Source organism: Myodes glareolus, chromosome 12 (assembly GCF_982192425.1).
Source record: "Myodes glareolus chromosome 12, mMyoGla1.1, whole genome shotgun sequence".
In the NCBI taxonomy this organism is placed as follows: Eukaryota; Metazoa; Chordata; class Mammalia; order Rodentia; family Cricetidae; genus Myodes; species Myodes glareolus.
The window spans coordinates 36341766-36367776 of NC_142037.1; the positions used below are offsets into that span (position 1 = coordinate 36341766).

Below are 26011 nucleotides of genomic sequence, written 5' to 3' on the forward strand. Positions count from 1 at the left end.
GAGCCAAATAAATCCTTTCTCCACTAAGATGATTCTGTCAAGAATTCATCACAGTGACGAGGAAACTAACATAGCAAACACTTCGTCTGTTGGGTCTTTGTGGCTCCTTGCTGTCCTAGACTGAGCCATCTGCTGTGTCCCCTCTGATTTGCATCGAGTCCACTCTCTGATGGGAACTGACCATCAGTTGCCACACTCTCTGTTGTTCCGTGTGGTCATCACTACACACACAGCCCATGGTGTTTCCTGGACCAACCTGGAACCCAGCCCTGTGATGTCAGAAGGAGATCTATAGTCGAAATAAAGGGGAGATATGGAGATAACGCTTGAGAGGCAGGACCTAGGAAAAAGGCTCCTGATTGGTGTGTGGTGGGGTAGGTGAGGAGCAGGGGTGGGATGAAGGTTTTTGATCTAAGGGTAAGTGACCTTGTATGCATTATCTGCATCTATCAGGATAGCAGGGCCGGTGTGCATGCATATGTTGTGTGTACGCATGCTTGAATGTATGTGTGTGTTATGCAGGTGGGGTGGGGAGAGGGGAGAGAGAGAGAAAGAGAGAGAGAGAGAGACAGGTAAGCTAAAGGACCCATGCTCCATTCATCCTGAATGCAGCAGTCTGTGGGCCTGTCCTTATGCTGACAGGTTAGAAGCCCCCTAGTTTATAGATTTTATTTTTGTTTCAAAGTCTTTTTTTTTTTTTTTTTTTTTTTTTTTTTTGTAAAACACTAACCTCAGCGAAGGAGAAAGAAGGAGGAAAAAGGGAAAAAAAGCTGAGTTCAGCAGCTGCAGTTTGCTGTATTTTTCTTCTTGCATCAGCAAGTTGGGACCACAAATAATCTGGTCTTCTATGCTCCAGTGCTACTGCTTAAGACTTTGCCCTCCCAAAAGGCAGCTAGCTCTCTCCCCAGAGCCAGCGATGCTCCATTTCCCAGGATCCTGGCTTAGGCACCTGGAGGTGGGCGGACAGGATGGGGGTCCGAGGCCGAAAAATAGCACAAAGAGGAGAAAGAGCTGGCCCGCCAAGGGGTTGGTAATTAATGTCTAAATGGTTTCTGGAATCAGCTAAACATTTCCTTTTAACCAGTTTCTCCAGCCTCACGTCCTTTGTTAGTTCAGGAAAAATGTCATTTATAATAGATGTTGCCTTGATAATTTGCTCCTGAGAAGCACCGTGTTCTCATTAGTCTATGTAATGAGAAGGGTGCCTAGTGGTGCCATAGCTGCCCGGATATTTGCCTGATTGGAAAATACTTGTTTATGCCGTTCGTTTTCAAAGGCTTGACTGAAGGCCCAGGAGGAGGGGGCCGAAGGCCCAAGAGTTCTCAGAACAGACTCCAGCCATACCTGGTCTTTCTTGCTTCCTGGTGGCTTCATGCTGCACCACACCGGCTTCTTCTGCGCTCTGTTTTCACCTGGCCCTTCTTCCTCCATCTCTTGCACAGGGATCTTGTCTGTCCAGTCATGAAAAGTTGAAAATTCAATGGCATGTTCTCTTTTTATTTCGCCTAGAAGGGAAATGTGATATGTGCACACAGAACATTTTACTTTGCAGAAGTATTTAGTAGATATGGTTGCGTTCCCCCCCCCCCCCCCGCCCCAGTATATCTTGTGCACATATGTATCACAGCCACCAGGACACTAAGAGTCACAATTCTCTGAGGGTTCGTGGTATGTAAGCGCAGATGTTTGACCTCAATACTCTGCTCCATCACTGGCCCCTTTTCTCTTCTGCTTGTTGGAGAATGGATACTTTTACTAGCCCCCTTTTTATCCCATAGGGACACATTGGCTTCTCTTCTGTAGGTCCCCAAGGTACTTCTTCATGTTAAGAGTGGTGCTTAAGAATGTGTGTTAATTCCTGTAGGCCGCTGGGGTCTCCTTTAGTAGATGGCTATTACCAGAGACGGCAGAGAGACATTTCTAAGTCCTAACAGCCACCAGGCAGGATCGCAGAAGGGGGAAAGACAAACTCTGTGCAGGGAGTGTATCCAGCCTAAGCTGTCTTAGTGCCCAAGGACATGCACCGCTGACACACTTTGCTGTACTGACAGCTAGGGATCCGCCTGTGGCTTTCTTTCTCGAGGGGAGCAGTGTTCTCGGATTGCTTGCTGCATAGAGGGAAGCCCTTCATTCTTTCGAGTGTAGTCTCCATCGATCCATCCAGCCACCCACCGACTCGCTCACCCCTCAGCTACTCACTCACATCTCCACATCCACTCACCCGTGTGCCTGTCCATTCATTCTTTCATCTCCATTCATTCTTCCGTCTAGCCCTCCCTCCGCCCAGCGGCCAATGAGTCACTGCTGTGCGTCACAGAGACCTTTGGGCCCTGAAGACGCAAACATGGAGGGGGTTGGTTCTGTTCTGGAAGAACCCATTGTTTAAGTGAAGCGTGAAAAACCAACGACTCTCTGTGAAGCAGAGGCAGGAGGATCAGGAGTTTGAGGCCAGCCTTGGGTACATAGAAAAAAAAACCATGTAAATTATGGTAGATGATACGAGCCATGGCTGGAGTTTATGGAGCACATTCAGAGATAGATGAAGGTATTCAGGCTTTCTGGAAGAGATGGAATGTGACTTGAATTTATAATTTTCGAAACTGGGAGAGATCTTTAAGGAGGACATGGCTGGAGGAAGGCATTTTTGGCAAGTGGAATGTTAAAGGAGGTTTACGAAACAAGGTTGGGAAATAAATGTACCGTTGATGTTGCTACGTGGCTTTCGAGTGGGAGAGAGGAGGAGGAGCTGAGGAAAGGCAAGGCAATGGAGGTTATTCCAGTTACGGTCGGGAGTCAATGTGGTAGGTACATGGTGGGCCACAGAACTCCCGGGGTTTCTCCTTCATGGGGCTGTTACTCTCAATATACAGAGGGCTACTCACAAAAGCTGAGGCCAACATGCTAAGCATTAATCCCAGGTGCTCCGAGGAAATCTCTGTCACTCTTCTCAGAATCCCCTAGCTTCCTTTCACAGATGTGGATGCTCAATCAAAGGAGTATAAGTTCAGTATCCAAGGATGTCCCTTTTGTGACTGACAGAGAGGGGATGAACCAGGCTGACTTGGGTTCAAGCAGCTCTTAGCTCTTGTGTCATTTTGTGTTTCTGGTTGGTCTGAAGCTTAGGCGAAGTATGTACATCTGGATTTCCCTCCCCATGTTAAGTTTGATGTAAGAACACGTCTGAACCTCTGTCCCTTTAAAGCAGTGTGCCGTGGAGGGATGGGGTTTGTATGGGATGCGAAGTGGAGAGACACATGCTGAGGAGGTTGAAGGGAGGGTAGATGCTGGAAATAACAAGGCGGGAGAAGGCTCTGGGGCTTGGAGTAGGAGCCCCTCAGAGTCAGAAATGGGAGGAATAAAGGCTGGAGTTTGCTATACAAAGAAGAGAAGCATTAACTGGGTGAGGATTCAGCTCGTAGGGCAAATTACCCGTCCTAGGGAGACCATTTGAGAGGTCAACCACCCGGATCACCTGCTACCCCCAGCTAAAGAGAGATGGACTTACGTTGAAATGAAATGCGTTGCTCTGAAGCTGGAGGGAGGCAGGGGCCGGGAGAGAAAGAGAAAGAAACCTAACCTCACCCCACTAGCAAGAACCATATCAGCATTCAGAGAAAGTTGAAAGAAATCTTTCAGCTGGCTGGCTACCTAGCTCAAGGCTAACCACACTCTTAACACAATAATAAGTCAATCCTCACTGAATAATTAAATAGAGAGCCTTCATAAGTATTGACTTAATGTGACAGCAAGTCTATAGTGACTTGGGGTTTGCTTATGTAAACACAATCTCCTGTTCGGCTTACTTAGCAGTTCAATGAAATAGAACAGTCCTTCAATTAAAATCAAATGATGCATACATTTAATTCCTTTCTCCTCTTACCCAGTAATAATAGGTTTGGAACACAGGTGAAGGGACGGGGAAGAAGTGGAAAAACAAGGGTATGTTTTTGAAGGGCACAAAGGACTGTATCCAAAGTCAGTCTCTAAGAGAAAGGCGTGGCCTGAACGCTGGCTGTACCTGGGCATCTCCCTGTGGAGACCCAGGTGGACATGGGCCGGCCTTTGCCCCTCCTAGGTCCTGCTGACTCATCCCAAGAGAAGGTGCTGGTCCTTTGTTGGGGTTGGCATACAGGTCTTCTGCTGGTGGACTAGGTCTGATTGAGTGCTCCCGGTCAGCTGGGGTCCAGTGACTGTAACCACAGCCGCTTCCAGACCAGTATTTCCCAAGGACACTTTCTTGGCTCACCTGGAGGAGAGATGGCGCGCCCTTCAGGCTGGATGAGGATGGAGGAAGGGGGCACCCAGTCATTTTCTGGCATGGCTCTGGAAGAGAACTATGTCCCTGTGGCTTTGGAATGCTGTAGGTGGAAGTGAGGGGCTGAGACAAGTGGGCAAGCGATGGGCAGCACAGCAGGGAAAACCTACTGGTTTCGGAGTTTGGATTGGAACTTAAGTCTCCTAGCCTGGTGCAGCGCTATGAAGTGAATTCTAGGAAACAGTGCTGCTGCGGCTAATTTTGGAGCACTGTTGTCAGGGTACCGTCACAGAGAGGCTAGTGAAGTGCTGTGTGGTACCTATTGGTCAGGGCTATTGTGAGTGGCGTGGAGGAACAGAACTCCTACCCAGGTTAGTGGCATCCATCCCATCTATCCCCACACTAGCAAGCCCTGGCAGAGTATCTACTATGCCAGACATTGTCTGGATACTTCCACACCCTCATCAGATAGTTCATTGACTTCTCCTAAGGCCCGCGAGAGCTAATGTCATTGCTGCCTCCACTTAACAGGTGAGGAAAATAAGGCCTCATTGAGTGACCTGAGTAGGTCATTCAGACCCAGCTGAGCCAAGGTTCAAACCCAGTGGGTGGTCATGTCAGAGACTGGATGCCATGACTGGATCCTTCGATGGAGGGTCTCAAGGGGAAGAGGGAGGCTCATGGGCAGCTTCATGTCTGGAAATGTCTGGAAGCCTTTCCTTGGTCAGCACCAAGTCTCTCTTTAACATGGCCTCTCCCATTAACTGGGGCTGCTAGAGAGTCAAGAGCTGGCCCTCTCTGACTCTTCATCTCAGGGTAGAATGGGCTGAATTTGCTGATAGTCTCAGAACTGAGAACATTTTCTCTAAGAGAAGGCCTAGAAAATTTATTGTTTATAATAAGTTCAGGATTCCCAAGGCTTTGTTCAATTAAACTTCAAAAAATAATTACAACTTCCAAGCAAGTTTATTAAAAGAGAACACAATGAACAGTGTCCTTTGAAATTTCCTTGTGAGTTTCCTCAATCCTCAGCTTAATGTGTTCCCTGATTGTAGCCGGGGGGCATAAACCGTGCTGGCTGCTGCTTTTTAATCCCTTAACATGCTCACATATTTAAAATTTTAGATGCAGACATAACCCACATTCTTGTCATTGTTGATAGTGATGTATCTTCTCGCAGTGTTGGGGGCTTTCTGAGTAGCTCTTACCTGATTAAACTGGCCAGAGAGTTCCTGGTTCACACTGCCTTTCTGCAGAAGTCAGCTCAGTGTCTACTTCTTGTTGAAATGCTCCTAGCCTCCTCCTCTTTTGCATGGATTACAGACCTCTGGGGATTTGATTCTTGGCCTGTGATTATTTTGTTTTCCATGCTGGGCATGGAACCCAAGACCTTGCCTATTCTAGATATGTGTTCTACCATTAAGCTGTATTCCCATGTAAACATCTTTTATTTAATAAAATTTGTTCTTTAATAATTTAATATTGTGTGTGTGTGTGTGTGTGTGTGTGTGTGTGTGTGCGTGTGCGTGTAGGTGGAGGCTGCGTGTTCATTTCCTAGCTTCCCAGACCTGAAATAATCACACAGAAACTATATTAATTACAACACTGCTTGGCCAATAGCTTAGGCTTTTTGTGAACTAACTCTTACATCTTAAATTGACCCATTTCTATTATTTTATATTTTACCATGAGGCTCGTGGTTTACCAGTAAGGTTCTGGCTGGTGACTCACGTCTTTCTCCTTCTGCGACTACATGGTGTTTCCTTGACTCCGCCTACTTTCCTCCTCTATCTACTTGGAATTCCTGCCTTACTCTATTCTGCCCTGCCTTAGGCCAAAGTAGTTTTATTTGTTAACCAGTAAAAGCAACACACATACAGAAGGACTTCACACACACACACACACACACACACACACACACACACACACACACACTGCATCCTGGTTATCCTCCCTAACCCCATACCTTCTCTTATTTACCTTCCTTCTTAGCAAGTCCCCCTTTCTCTATAAATCTGGCTTCCATATTCATGACTTTTGTTTTATTTTGTATATAGTGGAGTTAGCCAGGGCTGTCTGTGTGAATACAGGTTTAGAACTATACATCAGAGCCTGGTGGGCTCACCAAGGGCTTTACAAATGTACGCTATGAACCCTTCTCTCAGAATCTTTTAGTTGTCACTTAAGGCTTTTACATAATACCCCCTGCTCCCGCTACAATGTTCCCTGGTCCTCAAGAGAATGGTACATGTTCTAGTTTCATTTTGTTGCTGTGATAAATACTCTGAACCAAAGAAACTTGGGGACGAAAGGGTTTATTTAACTTATACTTGCAGGTCACAATCCATCTCTGAGATCATCCAGGTCAGACACTTGAGATAGAAATCATGGAGGAGTGAGCTCTCAGGCTCACTCAGCTTATAAAACTCAGGCCTCACTGCCTAAGGATGGTACCACCCACAGTGGGTTGAGCTGTTCTAAGTCAATCAATAATCAATCACTCAAGACATGGCCACAAGCCAATCTAATCTTGTCAATCCGTCAACTGAGTCTCCTCCTGGCTGTGCCACATTGATAAGACTAACCAAAAGAGCATCAATATCTTGTTTAGGGCGGATTCCTCAAACATCCTTTAATATCAGCATCTTGTGCAGCTGTGGGTTTCTGCATCCATCTCTATTCCCTGTGAAGAAAGGCTTCTCTAATTAAGGGCAAGAGTAGCCTTTGACTGTGGGTACAAGCATACACATTTAGAAGGTGACTTGATGCTATGTCAGTCTGGCCAAGCAGCAGTAGATTCTTCCCTGGGGCCCAAAGGCTCTTCATAGTATTTTTTTTTTAAAGCAGGTTTGCAGTATTTGTATGAATTTATGTTTATTGATTTAGGGATGCTGAACTATCTCGGCACTACTGGAGTGAAGTCAGCTCAATCATGATGGCTGATCTTTTTGGAGGTCATCTGGGATTCAGTTTGCAAGTATTTTATTGAGAATTTTTGCAACTGTGTTTATCATGGAGATTGTTGTGTGTTTTTTTGTTTATTGTGTCTTTCTCTGGTTTTGGTATTGGGGGTAATGCTGGCTTTAGAAAAAAGAGTTTGGAAGAATTTCCCCCTTTTCTATTTTTGTAATAATTTGAATAGTATTAGTTGTAGTTCTTTTTCAGAGGTCTGGTGAAAATCTGCAGTGAATCAATTTGCGAGCATCTTACAGAGAATTTTTGCATCTGTGTTAACCAAGGAGAAATCCTGGGGCCTTCCTGGTTTGTTCCTGCTTTCGCTTTATTGTTGGTTATTTATCTGTTTAAATTCTTCATTTTATCTTGGTATGAGTTTGGTAGGCCATATGCATTGAGAAATTCATTCATTTCTTTTAATTTTCCAATTTAGTGTAATGTATGTTTTTAAGATATGTCTTGTGGTTTTCCGAATTTCATTGGTATGTGTTATGTCTCTCTCTTCGTCTCAATTTTATTAATTTAGGTGTTCCTCTTTTTCCTTTAGTAATTTGGCTAACAGATTGTCAGTCTCATTTAACTCTCCGAAGAGCCAGATCATTTTTCATTCTTTATACTGTTTATGTAATTTTTATTTCATTAACTTTTGCTCTGATCTTGATTATTTTCATCCATTTACTACCTTTAGATTTTGTTTACTCTTGTTTTTCCAAGGCCTTACAGTGCATCATTAAATTTATTTATTTGAAATCATTTAGAAGTTTTGATATAGGCACTTAGCACTATAAACTTTCCATTTAGGATGACCTTCATTACGTCCCATAGACTTTGGTATGATGTGGTTTCATTTTCATTCAATTTTATGTGTATTTCCTTTTTGATTTTTTTCAGTGACCCAATTATCATTTAATAGAGTAGTTTGGTCTCTATGTGTTTATGGACTTGGTGAAGTTTTCTTGCTCTTGATATCTAGATTTATTCCATTGTGGTCAGACAGAATAGAGGAAGCTATTTCCATTTTCTTACATTTGCTTTTTTAGGCTTTGTAAACTAATTAATTAATTAACTTTCTTTCCCATACCAATTCCAGTTTCCACTCTCTCCTCCCCTCCCCTCCACCCACCTTCCTTGCACCCCACCCCCCCCACCTGCTCTTCAGAGAGGGTAAGGTCTCCCCTGGGAAGTCCTCTAAGTCTATCCCATCATCTTGAGGCAGGACCAAGGTCTCCCCCACTCACTCCCTCCCAGACTGAGTAAGGTATCTCTCCATAGAGAATGGGCTCCACAGAGTCAGTTCATGCATCAGGGTTAGATCCTGGTCCCTCTTTCAGTGGCCCCCATATACTGCTCAAGCCACACTGTTGTCGCCTGCATTCATAGGGCCTAGTTTGGTCCTATCTAGGTTCCCCAGGTGTCAGTCTGGAGTTAGTGAGCCCACACTAGCTTGACTCAGCTGATTCTGTGGGTTTCCCTATCATGATCTCAACCCCTTTGTTCATATTACTGTTCCTCCCTCACTGGTGACAACTTATGCTGGAGAGGATGTGGACTAAGAGGAGCACTCATCCATTGCTGATGGGGGTGCAAACTTGTACAACCACTTTGGAAATCAGTATGGTAATTTTTTTTTTTTTGGAAAATTAAGAATCAGTCTACCTCAAGACACAGCAGTATCACTTTTGGACATATACCCAAAGGAGACACACTTACTCCACAAGGACATATGCTCAACTGTGTTCACAGCAGCATTATTTGTATTAGCCAGAACCTGGAAACAACCTAGATACCCCTCAGCAGAAGAATGGATAAAGAAAATGTGGTACATTCACACAATGGAGCACTACTAAGTGGTAAAAATCAATGACATATTTAAATTTGCAGATAAATGGATGGAACTAGAAAAAGTCATACTGAGTGAGCTAATCCAGACCCAGAAGGACAAATATAGTATGTACTCACTCATAAGTGGAGATCAGACATAAAGCTAAGGATAACCAGCCCACAGTCCACAACCCCACGGAAGCTAGAACTCTCATCCAGAAACAGATGGAAGCTGATACAGAGATCCACAACTAACCATGGAGTTTCCAAGTCTCCAGGAGTCCATGTTCTTATATTTGTTAAGGTTTGCTTTGTGTCCTGAATTGTGGTCTGTTTTGAAGACTCTTCTACATGCTGCTGAGAAGAATGTGTATTACTTACTGTTTCAGTGGAATGTCTTATAGATGTCCAATAGGTCCTTCTGATTATTGGTGCCATTTAATTCCAATGTTTTTCTATCTAAATTTTGTTTAGATGGCCTGTCTGTGAGTGAGATTGAGGTATCAAAGCTCCTACGATTATCATTTTGGGGCTATTTTGTTGTTTTATATCTAGTAGAACTTGTTTTCTAAAATTGGGTGCTCTTGTGTTTGGTGCATATATTCTTAGAATTGATGTCCTCTTAATGAGCATTGCCTTGATGAGCGTGAAGTGTCTTTCTTTATTTCCTTTGACCAGTTTCGGTTTGGAGTCTATTTTCTAAGGTATCAGAACCGCTCTGCTTGCTTGTTTCCTAGTCCAGTACTTGTGGCAGTCTTTCCCATCAATAACTTTATTCCAAGGTGATGTTTCCCTTGATGGTAAGGTATGCTTCTTGGAAGCAAAGATAGATCTTGTGTTTTAATTCAGTGTGATAGTCTATATTTTTTTTATTGGGGAGTTGAGACCATTAGCATTCAGACTTATTACTGAAAGGTGTATATTAATTTCTGTAGTTTTGATGGGTTTGTGATACTTTCTTAGTTTCAATGATGAATTGCTCTGGTATTGTCTATTTTTCTCCATAGGCTCTTGGATGTATTTATCTTCCTCTTCGGTCTCGAGTGTTCTCTCCAGCATCCTCTGAAGAGTTGACTTAATGGTCATAAATTCCTTTAGTTTGTTTTTATCATGGAAAGTTTTTATTTCCCCTTTACTTATAAAAGATAGCTTTCCTGAGTTTAATATTCTCTGTTGGCAGTTATGATCTTTCAGAGCCTGGAATCTATCTTTCCTAGATTTTCGGGCTTTAAAGGTTTCTCTGAGTAATCAGGTGTTATTCAGATGGGCTTGCCTTTGTATGTATGTGACTTAGCGTTACTCCCTGGGAGCTTTCAATGTCCTTTCTTTATTCTGTATTTTTTTTTAAATTGTATTTTAATCATCGCATGTTGTTGTGAATAAATATTCTCTTCTGGGCCTGCCTACTTGGTGTTCTTTGGGCCTCTTATACCTGTATGAACATATCTTCCCTAAGATTTGGAAATTTTTATTTTATGCCTTTACTGAAGATATTTTCTCTGACTTTGACGTGGGAGTCTTCTCCTTCTCTGCCTGTAGTTAACAGATTTGGCCTGTTTTGGTGTCTCACAGACCTTGCATCATCTGCTCGTGCATTAAAGTTTCATTTTTCCATTTTCTTTGGTTGAATGGTCCAGTTCCTCTAATTTGTCTTTAAGCCCAAATATTCTGTCTTCCGCATGATCCATTTGGCTGGCGAAACTATCCGCTGAACTTTTTATTGGACTATTGGAGAGTTTCATTTCCAGCTTTATTTCAGGTTAATTTTCTTCTTTGGTATTTCTACTTCTTCACTGAATTCTATTTTCATACCCTGAATGAGCATCCTTTTTTCATTCAGATGTGTGTTTGTGTTTATTTGGGCTACAGTCAGTTTATTACTGTTTAGAGGTCTTTCTAGTGCTGGGGCTGTCTTTAAACTCTCTGACCTCTTTGAACAGACTTATAATTGTTCTGTGGAATTCCGTGTCTTGACTTTCTTCTTGGGGACCATGGCTATGGGACTGGTGTTTTCTTTTTCTTTACCTTTCTTTCTTTCCTCCTCCTTCTCCTTATTCTTTTTTGTATTGCTTACATTTGTTTTCTTGATGAGACCTGGACATCCGGAGTTAGGTTGTTCAATGTGTCTTGCTAAATGTTTAATGCCCACAAAGCTGGAGCCTGGAGGTGAGCAGAGGATTGGGCAACTCAGAGAAGACTTGGTAAGAAGAGGCAGGTAAGGGTGTAGGAGTGTGTGTGTGTGTGTGTGTGTGTGTGTGTGTGTGCATGTGTGAGTGTGTGTGTGTATGTGCTTTCCTTGGTTGCTCATAGCTGGTCAGTTGGGGGAGTGCTTTCTTTCCATGTCAGTTTGCTTTGGTTCAGTCTCAGAGGACTCCAAACAGGGGGTGACAACTGTACACAGTTGATGAAGATGGTAGCTGTACAGTTGCGGGGGAGGGGAGCTGCTTGTCCGGGTTCCTGCTGGCCTGTGTTTCATGCGGTAGTTTTGCAGGGGCAGCTTTCTTGGATTGGAGAGGGGTGAAGCTACCTTAGATAGGCTTTACTTTGGCTGGAGTATGCTCCTGAGCCAGGGGAAAGGTTACAGATGGTTGGGGCTGAGGGTGTTTCCAGTCTGGGTCCAGGCCAGGTTGGGCTGTGCGTGACTGTTTGTCAGGAGTGAGCTCCAAGGGCAGGTTTTTTTTTCTTTTTTATAAAATTAATTAATTGATATTATTATGTTTTGGTGTGTCTTTGTTTGGGGCATGGCTGCGGTGTGTGCACATGTGTAAATGTGGAAGCCAGCAGATGAGGTGTCATCCAGCCACACTGTCCCTTCATTGGAGACAGGGTCTCTCATCTCTGTTGGGCTTGGCTGGCCGGTGAACCTCAGGAATCCTCCTGTCTCTGTACTCCAACCCTAGAATCATAAGCACATGCCACCATGCTAGTATTTTATGTGGGTGCTGGGTTGGAAGCAGGTCCTCATGCTCGTGAGGCAAGCACTTCGCCCACTGAACCGTCGTCTCCAGTCTCCCTAGACTTCTGCTTAACCTTTTCATGGCAAGCTTTTTTCTGGTGGTTTCGAGCTTGGCCAGAAAAAGCGGTTTAGTAGCAGAGAGTGAAGCTAAGTAGTAGTCAATAATTAAAAAGTAAATTAACTAACAGAGACACAGATAGGTTAAAAATAAAAGAAATTGATTGGCTCACAAAATAAAATACAGAAGTGATAGACGTGTATCCTAGGAAGCAAGGGAGAAAGTCTCTCTCCCTTCCTCCCTCCCCCTCTTCCCTTTCTTCTCCCCTTTATATCCTCTCTCTCCTTTTTTCCGTTTCTTCATTCAAATTGTTATGGAAGTGTTCTTAATATTGCCCTAAGGCCACTACTGTGGACTTGGTATGTTTGTGCTCTAGTCTGGAAACCAGAAAGCAAATAATGTTCTTTCTTGCATCAGGAAAACCTTAGTCAGGGATCCCTCTTTGGACCATAATGGCCAAGAGAAAGGGGTTTCACAGTTGATCCAGTCTAGGCCAGGTGGCCACCTGATCCCAGAGGTGGTGTCCATACAGTCTATCCTGAGTCTCAGTCTATCTGTCATGGCAGGGAGGACATGGCAGAATTCATGGTGGTGGTAGCATGTGCTAGAGAATTCCTCACATCATTAATGAGTGGGAAGCAGAGTGGCCAGAATTAGGGACCAGGCTAAAACCTTCAAAGCCCCACCTCTAGATGTCTGCTAGGTCCTGCCTCCTAAGGCTCCACAGTCCCCTTATAGGCACCAGTAGCTATGGAACATACATACACCCAAAGCGTGGGTCTACGGAGACCCTTCAGATTCAAGATGCAGCACTCCTTAACAGATTTGACAAGGTGTTACAGCCTGGACCAAGACAGAATGTCACTGATAAAACACAAATCTGCATCCTTTCTTTTGGCTAACGCTACACACAAAGTAGTAGAAGAGCATGTTCATATAACTGTGTACTATGTGTCTCTTTGGGTACAGGAGTGTGTGTGTGTGTGTGTGTGTGTGTGTGTGTGTGTGTGTACATATGTGTGTGTGCACATGCGTTCATGCACACACACATTTGTACTTATGTATACAGAAGCGTGCATATTCTGTAGTCACAAGTCTCCTAGGATTTTAATCCTTCCACTGGGGTGTAAAGAAGGGGTATTGAAAGCTGAGGCCAGAAGGCGGGACCTAAAAGGCACTCATAAGCTCAACTCCACAGCCTGTTCAGATGGCTTCACTTCAGACTGGAGCCTGCCACCCCACCCTCTGGAGGCCTAGTGGAGAGATTCCTAGCTCTGTTGCTGCAGTTTCAGGAAGGGTGTATTTGGGGTGGAGCCTAGAGAATTTCTGGCCAATGACAGTGTAGGTAGTCTGTGTCTGTTTACCACTTTGAGAAGTGCCCCACCCCCCAATCTGGGTGAGTGCTCCTATTTGGGTTGTTTTCTGCCTCTCCAGCTCTGCTCTTTCTCCTTTGGCTGGGGCACCTGTGCTAACAGATAAAAATAAGAGGGTTCCCAGTAAAATTTGAATTCCAGATCAGAAAACTTTTTTTTAGTACAAGTATGTCTGAGATGTATTATAATAATAGTAATAATTAAAAAAACCCCACATTCATCTGAAATTCAAATGAAATGGGCATACAGCATCTAATATGGCCACCTTTTCATCAAATTAGGGTCAAGTGCCCCTTTCCTGCTGCTTCCCTGTGATTGAATAGGCCAGCGCTGTTAATGAAGCCTGCTCAAAGAGGACTTGTGATCTGGGGGCAATCCACCTGCTCCCCTGAACTCAGTGAAGAAGGAATTGGTTTGTGTCCATTTCAGTGCTCTTGCTGGCTCTCTGCTTCTTTCTCTCTGTTTATCTGTCTGTCTGTCTGTCTTTCCCGCTCACAATTTCTTTACCCCATCTCTTTTCTGTGTGTGTATGGGAGTGACTTAAAGGCAGAAATCTGTGATGTGGAAGACTTATCCAGCAAAGATCAACTCTTGGCAGCAGTACAGAATCCTAGAGACCAATGACATCCCAGGGTAGAGGGGATGAGTGACATTTTGCCTGGAGGAGATGGAGATCACCAGCTGGTACCCCACATATTGTGGGTTAGGCTGGAGTGTTCATGTGGTTGGTTCTCATTGTGTTAGAGTTGTTGGAGTTTGCACAGGAATGGAAGGGAACTGACTCCGCTTGGTCCCTTTCGCGGGCGGAGGGAGCCCACTGCTATGGGTTTATCACAGATTGAGAGGCAGAGAAAAACTTGAGCAATCAAAGACCTCCTGGAGACTTGGACTTGGCAACCTCCTAAATGGCCCCATTTGTCCCCGTTGCTTGCCAGAATGCCATAATGCTGAGAGTGGTGACGATGACAGCAGAAGGCCTAGCTGCTTCCCTTCCCTGTCTCTCCCCTCACCAACTGTTGGTCCAAACCCATATCCTCCCCTTCTCTTTACTCTGAACAGTTTCTTGTCTGGGATCCTGGCACTAACCCCCATACTTCTCTAAGAGCAGGAGGCTGGAGCCACATATGTCTGAGGTGCTGTTTTTCCTGCACACCCTGGGGCCTGGCCTTGGGGACTCTGTGCACATTTCCCAGCTTCCAGGGCCTGTCCTCCCCGTTTCATTCTTCGTGGCATGGAAAAGGAAAGTGGACTCAGGGGGCAGGGTCTCTTGGGACCCAGCAAGCTGTCTCTGGAGCCCTCCCTTCCCTCGGCACGCTCACATTACCCACCTCGATGCAGGATTAAGTGGTGTGTTTTTCTTCTCTGTGGGTCGTGAAAAGCTCTTTCTTGTTTGTACTTGCCAGACCCAGGCATAGTGCTGGGGACCAGACATCTGCATAGAGAAGGCAACAAAGATGATGATCCCTGTGTATGTTGGTGGCTGGCTGCTCTGTCTGGTACCTCTCACCACTTTATTGAAGCCCTAGGCAGACAAAACTTTTTTTTCTTTGTTAAGCGGGGACACTGAGTACCAGAGACACGCCAGTGAGCCCCAGGTCACATAATAGGACAAGGGGCTGACTGAGCACAGCCATGTGACAGATGGCTCTCAGAGCAGCTGGACTGGCTTCCTCCTTACCAGCTCAGGAGCCCCTCTGGCCACGGCTCTTGAAAACCTCTTGAAAATGTCTGTCCTCTTTTACCGTCTGTTCCCTGGCTTGCATCCTCACCCCGCGTCTCCTGCAGAGCCTGGCTGATCTGTGGTCTGCTAGGGAAACGCCCTAGGTCCCCCCAAAGGACCGCTCCCCTCTTCTCCCATTTAGGTTGCTATTTCTTCTCCAGCCTTTGAGCTGGTGAGAGGCTCCTTGGACTTCCAGGCCAGCTAAAAGATATGCCAGGTTCCCAGTGCCATTTGATTTTGGAGTCAAACTTGTTACAGAGGAGAAGGCTGCTCCGGATGCTGGCGGTGACTGGAGAAGTCCAGGAGGCTCCAACAGCTACAGGTCTAGTGGGAGCCCCCAGCTCAGTGTTGGGCAGATCATCTTATTTATAAGGAAATAAGCAGATAGTGACATTCCACCCAAGTCCTGTGCCCTAAGATGGGGGGGGGGCACATGCTGCCTTGACCTTGTCATGGAAGTTCCCCTTTAATGTTGTATTGATGTGCTTATCATTCCCATCTTGACTCTGTCAGTCACATGCCAGGGGAGATGCTCTAACCGAGTTGGAGCAAGGATGAGGGATATAGCTACCAGCCCACGTTTAACAAGACCTTAGCGGATAGGGATGAAGAAAGAAATAAGTTTGCCATGTTAGAGAGACTAAAGAAGGCAATGCCAGCGAGTCTCTGTGCTGTTGAGTCTCCTGGTCCAGATTTTCTGTGTAGTTGCAGATAGAAAGAGAGCAGAACTATGTAATCGTAAGAAAAACCCTCTGTGGAGAAGGGTTGGGGGTGGTTTTGGGGATGCCGGAAGTGGGAGACAGATTCTCTCCATATCCATGTGGATGCTTGAATCTCAGTCAGGGGGTTGTTTAAATAACATCATACAGAAGATGGTAACTAGTGATTGCTCAAAAATGCAGGATTCTGCAGGATCTCCATTTCTGCCTTTGTCTTTTCCTATTGCCCTTGCTTCCTTCTGTGGGGGGAATTTGACCAAAGTGGAACCTTTGAAAAGCCTAGTATTTGCCAGGGATGTACTAAAGTACCAGGGACTAGGCAACTGAAGACAGAAATAGGCCCTTGCTTACAGTTCTAAAAGCCACAAGTCTGGAGTGTCAGTGGGACCATGCTTTCTCTGCACTGTCAGAGACCCGGATGAGCTGATAAATGAGGTCACATGGCCAGGACACTCCCTGTAGGAGGTGATGCTTGCCATAGGCATGATAGGGAGGGAGGGAGGGAGGGAGGGAGGGAGGAATCCCCTCCAGTTCAGGCTGATAGAAGCCTCTGCGGTCAGAGCACTAGGGTAAGAGGGAGAAGGACGGGGGCTAACTGTGGGTGTTAGACTTTGCTTCACATCCAGTCCTGAGGCAGGGGTAGAGAACAGGCCCGCTCCTGCTCCTGGCTGAGTGTGGCACAGCTGTGCACAGGGGCTCTGCCTGGTGATCCTGGGAGGCAGGAGAGGGGCAGCCTGTTGGCCTTTGTTCTGACACAATGCAGAAGAGTCCAGGCAAGAACAAGGCGATGTCTCACCCTGAGGAGACTCTTCCTCCTTGTCCCTGAGTTCTGGTTTCTTTAACTTTCAGGTTAGGGTCACAATCATTGGAGCCACTCTGGGTTGGGAAGCGCAACGTGTTCCAGGATTTGGGCATCGTTCTCCAAGGCTCTGGCTGTCAGGAAGTGGAACCTGGTTCCCTGCCCTGGTCCTAGATGCTGTCTATCAACACACCCCTTCCCTCTTCTCTGTTTTCTGACAGCAGGAACCAGTTAGAGAGCATTGCCAGTGTCCTTTCGACACCTTTCATCTATCTGTCTCTGAACTTTAGTTTTGCTCTTTTTTTTTTGGAAACAAATCTCACACTACATTCCAGGCTGACACTGGAACTCACTATGTAGCTCAGGCTGGTCTCAAACTTGTGACAATCTTCCTGCTTTTAGCTCTCTAAGGGCTGGTGTTACAGATGCGTGGCTGGGGCGTTGCTTAAATTGCACGGTGCCTGCCTCTGCCCGGCTCCCTTCACTTTCTATTCCCTCCTCTCCTGGCTTCCTCAGGTTCTAGGATCTGCAGTGTGGAGCTTCTATGCCCCAGGCAGTGCGGAGGAGGCTGGAGCAGACTGCCAGACTAAACTGTTTCCTCCTTGGGTCTTTTCCTGACACCAGGTCCCGCCTGGCAGACTTCCACGCCAACTGTCGAGCCTCCTACCGGACACTCACCAGCTGCCCTGCGGACAACTACCAGGCGTGTCTGGGCTCCTATGCTGGCATGATTGGTAAGCGCTCCTTGTGTTTTCTGTGCTTTCAGCGCACCCCCTCACAACCTCGCTGGGGTGGGGAGTGTTGCAGCCCAGCCCAAGACCAGTGAAAGAGACTCAAGGCACTACCTTGCCTGTGGCAGATTCAGAGTGGCATCCAGGGGAAAGCAGAGGGAGGCTACTCCTTACTAGAAGGGGCCCGTTTCTTTGTTACAAGGCTTTGGAAATTAATCTACAGCCTTCTAGGCTCTGCTAATCAGTCAATGGGGACTCTTATATTGAAGCTTTCACTAAGTAGCCGATGTTTCTTTCTTTCTTTCTTTCTTTCTTTTTTTTTTTTAAAGATTTATTCATTTATTATGTATACAGTGTTCTGCAGGGCAGAAGAGGGCACCAGATCTCATTATGGATGGTTGTAAGCCACCATGTGGTTGCTGGGAATTAAACTTAGGACCTCTGGAAGAATAGCCAGTGCTCTTAACCGCTGAGCCATCTCTCCATATTTCATAGACAAGGAAACTGATGCTTAGGAGAATCCGAGTTCCTTGACCAGGCTCACTTAGTTGGTAAATCCTAGCACTGAGATCCAACCCAGGATGCGTGCCTTCATCTTTTGGATTCTAGAAGAATCACTCTGCACGTTTGTGAGGGAGAAAGCAAGGACCTGAAGGCTGGGCCTGAGCTGCTGGAGTCTTTTCTGCCCTCCGGGTGGCAGAGAGACTGGTCTTCTCTAGGCCTTTGGCTTTTCTGGCCCTGCTAACTCCATGGTCACTAGGGGTCATTGTACTCAGAGTTAGGATTGTAAATTGAGGTACCTGAGTTTTGTTTGGTGTTGGGGAGGAAGGCAAACGTGAACCTTTGTCCTATTGCGCCTACGCATCTTCTTTTCCTTCCCTTTCTCCCTCCCAGGGTTTGATATGACACCCAACTATGTGGACTCCAACCCCACTGGTATTGTGGTGTCTCCCTGGTGTAATTGTCGTGGTAGTGGGAACCAGGAGGAAGAATGTGAGAAATTCCTCCGGGACTTCACAGAAAACCCATGCCTCCGTAAGTCTGGGAAGACTTCCCCTTCTCCTTCTGTCTTGTAGCTGGAATACACTTTTGCTACCTGGGAAGAAACCTAGAGCTGCTTTGGTCACTTTGCTCTCATCTTCTCAGGATGGCCAATGATACCTGTGGGGCTTCTGTACCATGTAGGGGTTCCTAGAGACCTGAAGTTTTCAGCTCTTGGAGATTTCATACCAGAACTGTCAGTGGGCTGCCTGAGCCGACTGTCAGAGTCTCTAAGCTCATGGGATGCCAAGACAGAATGATTGTCATTGGCTGTTCTGACAGCATCAGCCAGTTTCCTTTGGAGACCGAGTGCTCCCATGAGGACCACAGGCACCCTTTCCATGTATTGGGTCTTTCCTTTTGGAATTGGTGTTTTAAAAAAAATCATTTAACTACTAGTCCAGAGGCTGCAGAGAGAAGTGGTCACAGTGAAATTTGGCCCGTCTTTGGTCTTTGCAGCCTGACATCCCTTGTCGATTATGACACTGGCAAAGCTCTTCCCCTCTTCTTTCTCTCCTTTTTTCCTTCTGTTCATCTTTTTTTTTTTTTGCCTTCCCTTGCCTGGTATTGGGGATTCAGGTTCCAGTGCCTGTCATTAAAGCACGCGTAACTAGATGGAGGTAAATTGGAGTCATCTGTCATCCCAGCACAGATGGAAGCTATAGGCTACAGTTCTCTCTGGTGTCAGAGTTCAGATACCCAAGTCCTCCTAGACAAGGGAGAACTCAAGGTTTCTCGGAGGCTGTATCTCTTGAGGACAGCTGGATATTAGCCAGTTGCAAGGTAGGGACATCTGGTGGTCTACTCTGACAGGTTCCCGGGGCTCCCTAGAAGGACATAGACTGATGAGGAGATTGCAGGGCAGAGAGCCTTGTCACACAGCATTGAAGGTGACCAGAGTGGCATGTATCTGACTGGAAGATAGTGTATACTCCTCCTGCAGATCCGAAGGCATTGGGACTTTCTTGCCTGAAAGTCATGGTGGTTGGGAGGTAGAATAGAGTGGTTAAAGGATACTAGCCAGAAGTTTGTATTGGCGTCCGGTTCAACCTAGATGTGAGTAGGTGTCATTGGGGTTATGGATATGGCTTTTATGGGTGACCTAATACTGAGAGTCCCATACTGTAGTAGGTGCTTGTGGGAGAAGACTGTGATGATTAGGGGACAGGAACTAGAGGTGGAGCCATGAGATGCCTAGGAGGTAGTCTGAGATGACATCTCGTGGAATGGTTAGAAGGCACCATAGGCTCCCAAGGTTCTGCTTTGGAGGACTTAGTTAGGTATAGAAGACATCTTCAGGACTGGCAATAAAGGGGAGAAAGCATTGCTGATGGTAAGAAGGTATGCATAGTCCACAATGAGACATCATGGAGGTAGATATTTCTGTAGATATTTGTTGAGTTTTAGGAATAATTTTGTTCAAGAAGTCTGATTAGATTGCTCTGGCGGATTAGTGCTAGTTGGTGGTATGAGATAGGAAGGCCGTCCAGGAAAAGTCAATGATGTGGAGAGAGAGAATGGCTGAGGCTGGGGTGGGAATCAGGAAGTACCTGAGTTGACAAAGGAGCTAGAAGAGCCTGTGCTCAGGAAGCCAAGATGGGGCCTTCTGCAAGAGAGGTCTTCAGTGCTGGCCACCAAGAAGACGCTCCTGACATCTTGGCCTAGCCAACTGTCTCTAAACTTCATGGCTCCGCTCTTGTAGCAATTCTTACTGTGCTAATTTCTTTCCATTTTGATTTTTCTGTCTTTTCTAGTATTTCTGTGCTATTTTTCCTCACCAATTGGGAGAACACTTTATGTCTGAAAGGAGCCTTAGCAAAGTCAAACTCCAGTGTCCAACCATTTGTCTCCAGCTTGTGGGCTCCTTCGGGAGAGCAGTGGTTAGGAAGGAGGTTCATCAGGAATGATGGCGGCGGGCTCTGATCTTGCTATTTCTATCTTCCCTCTCTCCAGGGAATGCCATTCAGGCCTTTGGCAATGGCACAGATGTGAACATGTCTCCCAAAGGCCCCTCATTCCCAGCTACCCAGGCTCCGCGGGTGGAGAAGGTTCCTTCCTTGCCAGATGATCTCAGTGACAGCACCAGCCTGGGGACCAGTGTCATCACCACCTGCACGTCTATCCAGGTGAGGGCTGTGTCTCTGAGGCTTGGGAACAGGAATTTGGATAGCTCGAGAGCTCAGAAAGCATCAGGGTCAAACATAACGGGAATTCACTGAAATGGAACCGTTGAAGGAACGCCGACGGGTCCTTAAGATTAGGAGCTCAAGGGCCGGGGAGTTGGGAAAGAACATTTTTTCACCTCTTCATTCATGTAGGTATTTTCTTTGCAACCGTGAAACCTCTTGTTACCTAACAATATTGCAGCAGACAGACTTGGGTACAAGAGAAATGTAACAGTTGCTGTCTGCTAGTTATCAGTGAGCATGCTAGGAATTCTCATCTTGTTAAATTCACAATGAGGTGACAGTGTTTTTAATTAATTAATTAATTAATTTATTTATGTGTTTATTTTATAAACCAATCCCAGTTCCCCTGACTTCTTTCTTACTGCTCCCCCACCTTCCCCACCCCCAACCCCATCTGCTTCTCAGAGAGAGTAAGAACTCCCCTAGGGAGTCAACTAAGTCTGTCCCATCATCTTGTTGATGGAGAACCAAAGATCCCCCCTGCCCGGGCCTAGGCTGAGCAAAGTATCTCTCTATAGAGAATGGGCTCCACAAAGTCAGTTCATGCACTAGGGTTAGATCCTGGTCCCACTGCCACGTCCTGCCCAAGCCCCACCATTGTCACCTGCTTTCATGGCCTATTTGGTTCCTATGCAGGTTCTCCTGTTGTCAGCTCGGAATCAGTGAGCTCCCACTAGTTCAGGTCCGCTGATTCTGTGGGTTTCCCCATCATGGTCTTAAACCCTTTGTTCATGGTATCGCTCCTCCTTCTCTTCGATTGTACTCTGGGAACTGGGCCCAATGATTAGTTGTGGATCTCTGCATCTGCTTCCATCAGTTTCTGGATGAGGGTCCTATGATGTCAATTAAGATAGTCCTCAATCTGATCTCAGTGAAGGTCAGTTAAGGCATCTTCTCCACAATTGCTTGGTTTCTTAGCTGGGGGAGGTGACGACATTCTTACTCAACATTCAGGACCTGATCCAGAGGTCTCAGGTGACAGACCCGTGATCGTGTGCTGATGGTTGGTGGCATGAGATTTCAAACCTTCATCTACCTCTAAGATTTACAGTGTTCATTGAATTGCCCATTCACCCCTGCATCTATCCATCCACCCATCCATGCAATATGACTTACAGACTCTGTATGCTGTATCTTATATGAGCTACTAGGGAAACATTGGTGAATGAGATTGATACTCTGGGCTGTGCAGTGTGCTGGTTAGATTTATGTCAACTTGACACAAACTGTAGTCATCCAAGAGGAGAAACCTCTATTGAGAAAACACCTCCCTAAGATCAGGCTGTGAGCCAGCCTGTCGAGCATTTTCTTAATTAGTGATTGATGGGGGAGGACCCAGACCATTGTGAATGGTGCCATTCCTGAGCTGGTGGTCCTGGTTTCTATAAGAAGTCAGACAGAGCAAGCCACGGGGAGCAGGCCAGTACACAGCACTCCTCCATTGCTTCTGCATCAGTTCCTGCCTCCAGGTTCCTGGCCTGTTTGAGTTTCCTGTCCTGGTTTGACATACTGCAATGTGAAAAAGTAAGCCAAATAAACCCTTTCCTCCCCAACTTGCTTTTGGTCATGGTGTTTCATTGTAGCAGTAGGAACCCTAACTAAGATAAATAGACTTTATGGCCTTGAAAGTCAAGCAGTGATATCCTTCATTGCAGTAGCTTATCTGCTAAAGAGGTTGACCCTAAGCAGGCCAAATACATACATACTTACTCACACATGCACACACTGATACAGATGTAGACACAGATACACACACACACACACACACACACACACACACACACACACACACACCTAGAACAAAATATTTCAAAGAAAATTTAGTTCAGAATGCCAAAGGATAAAAAGTGAGGCATGTGTGGAGAACACAGGAGATGGCTCGGGCAGGACTTCTCAGAGATTAGCTGGATGCACTGCTGGAGTCTGGAGAGCATCCCGCTCCATAGACAGCTGTCAGCTCAATTCCATGCTATTGTGGTAGAAAGTTAGGATGACCTGAGTTGTGCCACCTGCTAGATGACCAGACTCAGGCACAATTTACCCTTCTTATGCCTTATGTGACCCCAAAGGGTACCCTTGATCCTATGCTTCTTGGGGACATCTCTCCTATGAAGAAGCTACATTGGCAGAAGACTGGTATGCCTATACCCTCTCTGTGATCACTTGTGGGCACAGAGAATCTCAATGCTGTGGTGCGGGCCCCCACCCCAGATTCTTCAGTGCCTAACAACGCCAAATCTCATTCTTTCTTCTTAGAGAAATGAATTCTTTACATCTTGACTAGTCAGTTAATTATTGCTATATGTGAGCCTATTTGTGTATGATGTGTATACACAGGTACACATGTCATAACACAAATGTAGATGTCAGAGGACAACTTTGTGGAGTCAATTCTCTCCTCTCGCCACTGTGTGTGCTTCCGGGCTCAAACTCAGACGGTCAGGTTTGCACAGTGAGCACCTTTACTGGCTATGTCATTGCATGGACCCACATTGCCTGTTCATGTTCTGAGTTTCTAAAGCATCCTTGTTTAGTTCCCCTCCCCCGACAACATGGGCTTTCAGCTTTCACGGGCTCCAGTCTGGGGACCCCTGTCTTAATCCTGATTTGATTCTAGAGGAGATGATGAGTGATCTGTATGGAAGGTGATGTGAAAACGCCTTGCAGACTGAGGGATGCTATTCAAAGGCAGGGATTGTGAAGCTCCGGTGGGCGGGAGGCTCCGTAGCAGGTGATTCCTGCAGGACTGACCATGGGGATTGTCAACCTGGCACCCGTTGACTAAATCATTGAGCAGGATGCTAGGGACAGCCATTCCAGAAGGCAAGGAAGAAAATAAGGTATTTAGGAGAGACCTGCTCACCATTCCCTGTTGGATTCCTGCTCAGAAATGCAAGGGGAGTGCTTCTGAATCTTACTGTTTTGTAGGGAACCCCCTTTCACATGCCAAGCTGGGGGCTGGCCTGAGGCTCTGCTTCTTCCCACCCTATACCCCTCTCCTAGGACTGGGGAAGATAGGACCCCTCCTGGGATTAAGGCTGCAGAGAGACCCTTGTGTATAGGTTTATTTTTCTGAGTCTATATGAGCCCTCTGAGACAGGGCTGACATATACATGCTTTTATTCATTTTTATGTGTGTGTATATGTGCCATGTCACAAATGTAGATATCAGAGGACTGCTTGTGAGAGTCAACTTTTTACCGTGGGGTTTTGGGGACCAAACTCAGGTTTACTAGACTTGGTGACAAGCACCCTTACCTGGTGAATCATCTCATCTCCCTGGGGCTGAGAAACTTAAGGGCACAGCCCCAGTCCGTGAGGGAGGGGGGCAGTGGATCTGAGTAATTGTTCTGGCCTTAGGTATTAGAATTTCCAGCTCTCTGTTCCTCCCCACCCACGTGCTGCTTTTAGAAAAACAGGAAACCCCCCTGCTGTTTTGTGTGACTAGACCTGGGTGGAGGGGACTGGGGTTGGCTGTTGGAGGTCATTGAAGCAATTTGCTAGCTTCTGGGTTTCCTGGAAATCAGGAGGGCAGAGGTTTTTTTTCTTTCCCTCCAGGCTTTTGCCTCTAGAGTTGTCCTTGTGCAGAGAGGTTGGGGAGTCCTTGGAGAGAGCAGGATGCTGCCCAAGTTATGCTTTCCTTCCCGGCCTCAGACCACAGGTTGAGTTGGGTTGTACCTTCTGACCTTAAGGCTCCTTCCCTGTCACCTGTCACTTGGGTGCTTGGCTTCTGGGTTCTGCCTGATAACAAATTTCTTGGTGCTGCTTTGTGTGATGAACAGGTAATTTTGAGATCTGAGGGGTACAGTGTCTCACCCGAACACCACTTAGGAGTGCATACACATCTGTCTAGACTATTTTATACCTGAAGAAACAGGCTTAGTAAGTTTGTAAGCAAACTTATTCAGCAAAGCCAAGTCTTGAGCCCAGAACTCTGTCGTCTCGGGTCTCTGCTTCTTACTCTGTTCCAGACCACCTTGGGACAAGAATTTAGGTTTTGAAGGATTCTTCTTCCTGATTGGGAGACATTGCTGGGTCCTGGTCACTCTGGGGAGGAATGTAGGCCTAGGTCAGGGGCCCTGTAGAGCTTGTGTGTTCAGATCCTACCTCTATACTTCTGATTGAGCTGGAGAGTGAGGTTCTGGCTTTTCTTTGTTTCTTGATCTTGGTGTAGAATGTTGTGTGGTCATCGGTGTCCTGATGCATGGAGCCTGCATGGAGCCTGCATGGGCTGCCTGAGCATTTGTCCAGTCACAGAGAGCTGTGGCTGCCCCACCTTAGGTAACTGTTTAGTTGAGCTGTTCTCTCAGATCTTAGTTTTCTTAAGGCAATAGACTATTTTCAAACAATTTTATGTGTAACTCTGAAATACATCAGTAAAACAAAAGTGGGCACCTTTGATTGGCATGAGACAAGGTTCTTGAGTGCTGTGGGGCTGTCTGACTCCGATTTACCAGGATTCCATATCTAGTAAGCCTTGAAATAGGGCAAGGAGGACATAGGACTAAGCCATGGGGCCGCTGAGGACAGGCCAGGCTTGCCACATCCCATAATTAGAATGATGAAAAGTGGTGCTGGGTGCAGGTAGATTCTTGGCAGTCCACAGGAAGGACAGATGTGGCAAGGCGAGGATTAGAGTAGGGGAGGGTGCCAGGTGGGAGACTGTGAAGACAGTCCATCCTCCGAGATGAGATGACATGTTCTCCCTGTGGCCGCCCAGAGCTTGGCCTTGAGGAGGAGCAGCCCATCTTTGGGGATACAAGGCCCTAGAGCCCACGACCCTCTGAAGAGAAGAGCAGTTGGTGGCTTGGTTGGGCCAGCTTTTGTCACCTGGGGACACGGGTACTGTGGTCTTGAGCAGGTTCTTCCTGGGTTTGGATTCTTTTGTTTCTCCAGTCTGGATTATCCCCACACTTTCTTGGCCTGGTTCTCGCTATGACAGCTGGGGCATCACTCACTTGACTAGATGCCCAGGATGATCAGTTGCCTATGGAGTCCAAAGGATTATTGATAATTCTGGCTGAGAACAGTGACTTTCTCATAATTTCTAGGACTTCCTAGGTGCCTCTAGTGGCCAGAGTGTCCCCACAATGGCTGTGAGAACCAGGCTATTTGAAGCTAGGATAGACCTGCGTCCCCAGTTTGTTCCCATGGGTCTCTGTCACAGTGTTGGTGGCAGAGAACTGTTGATTGCACACATCCTTTGGTCCTGCTGCCAAGAAGTTAGGTCAAGGTAGAGAATTCTGGAGCATTACCAAACCGGCTTTTCTTTCTTATCCTTTGCCTCATCTGCAGAGGGCCCAGGTGCACACATCAGTTTGTGGTCGAAATGGCCAAGCACAGTTGCTAGAACCCTAACATTCGTGACAGGCAGCACCAATCAATCACAGCTCT

The 26011-nt window shown here is 46.3% G+C and overlaps 1 protein-coding gene across 3 annotated transcripts in view; it reads left to right on the forward strand.

Moving 5' to 3' along the window:
* The window catches only part of Gfra2 (GDNF family receptor alpha 2), a 116969-nt gene that overhangs the window by 88099 nt on the left and 2859 nt on the right, over nucleotides 1-26011 (forward strand). For 2 of the 3 annotated variants that reach the window (XM_087912208.1, XM_085698708.2), the window contains 3 exons: nucleotides 17281-17390; nucleotides 18282-18422; nucleotides 20382-20554. In XM_087912208.1, the coding sequence (XP_087768334.1) occupies nucleotides 17281-17390; nucleotides 18282-18422; nucleotides 20382-20554 (424 nt within the window). The remainder of the gene's footprint in view (nucleotides 1-17280; nucleotides 17391-18281; nucleotides 18423-20381; nucleotides 20555-26011) is intronic. The other variant, XM_087912209.1, reaches the window with a different exon arrangement.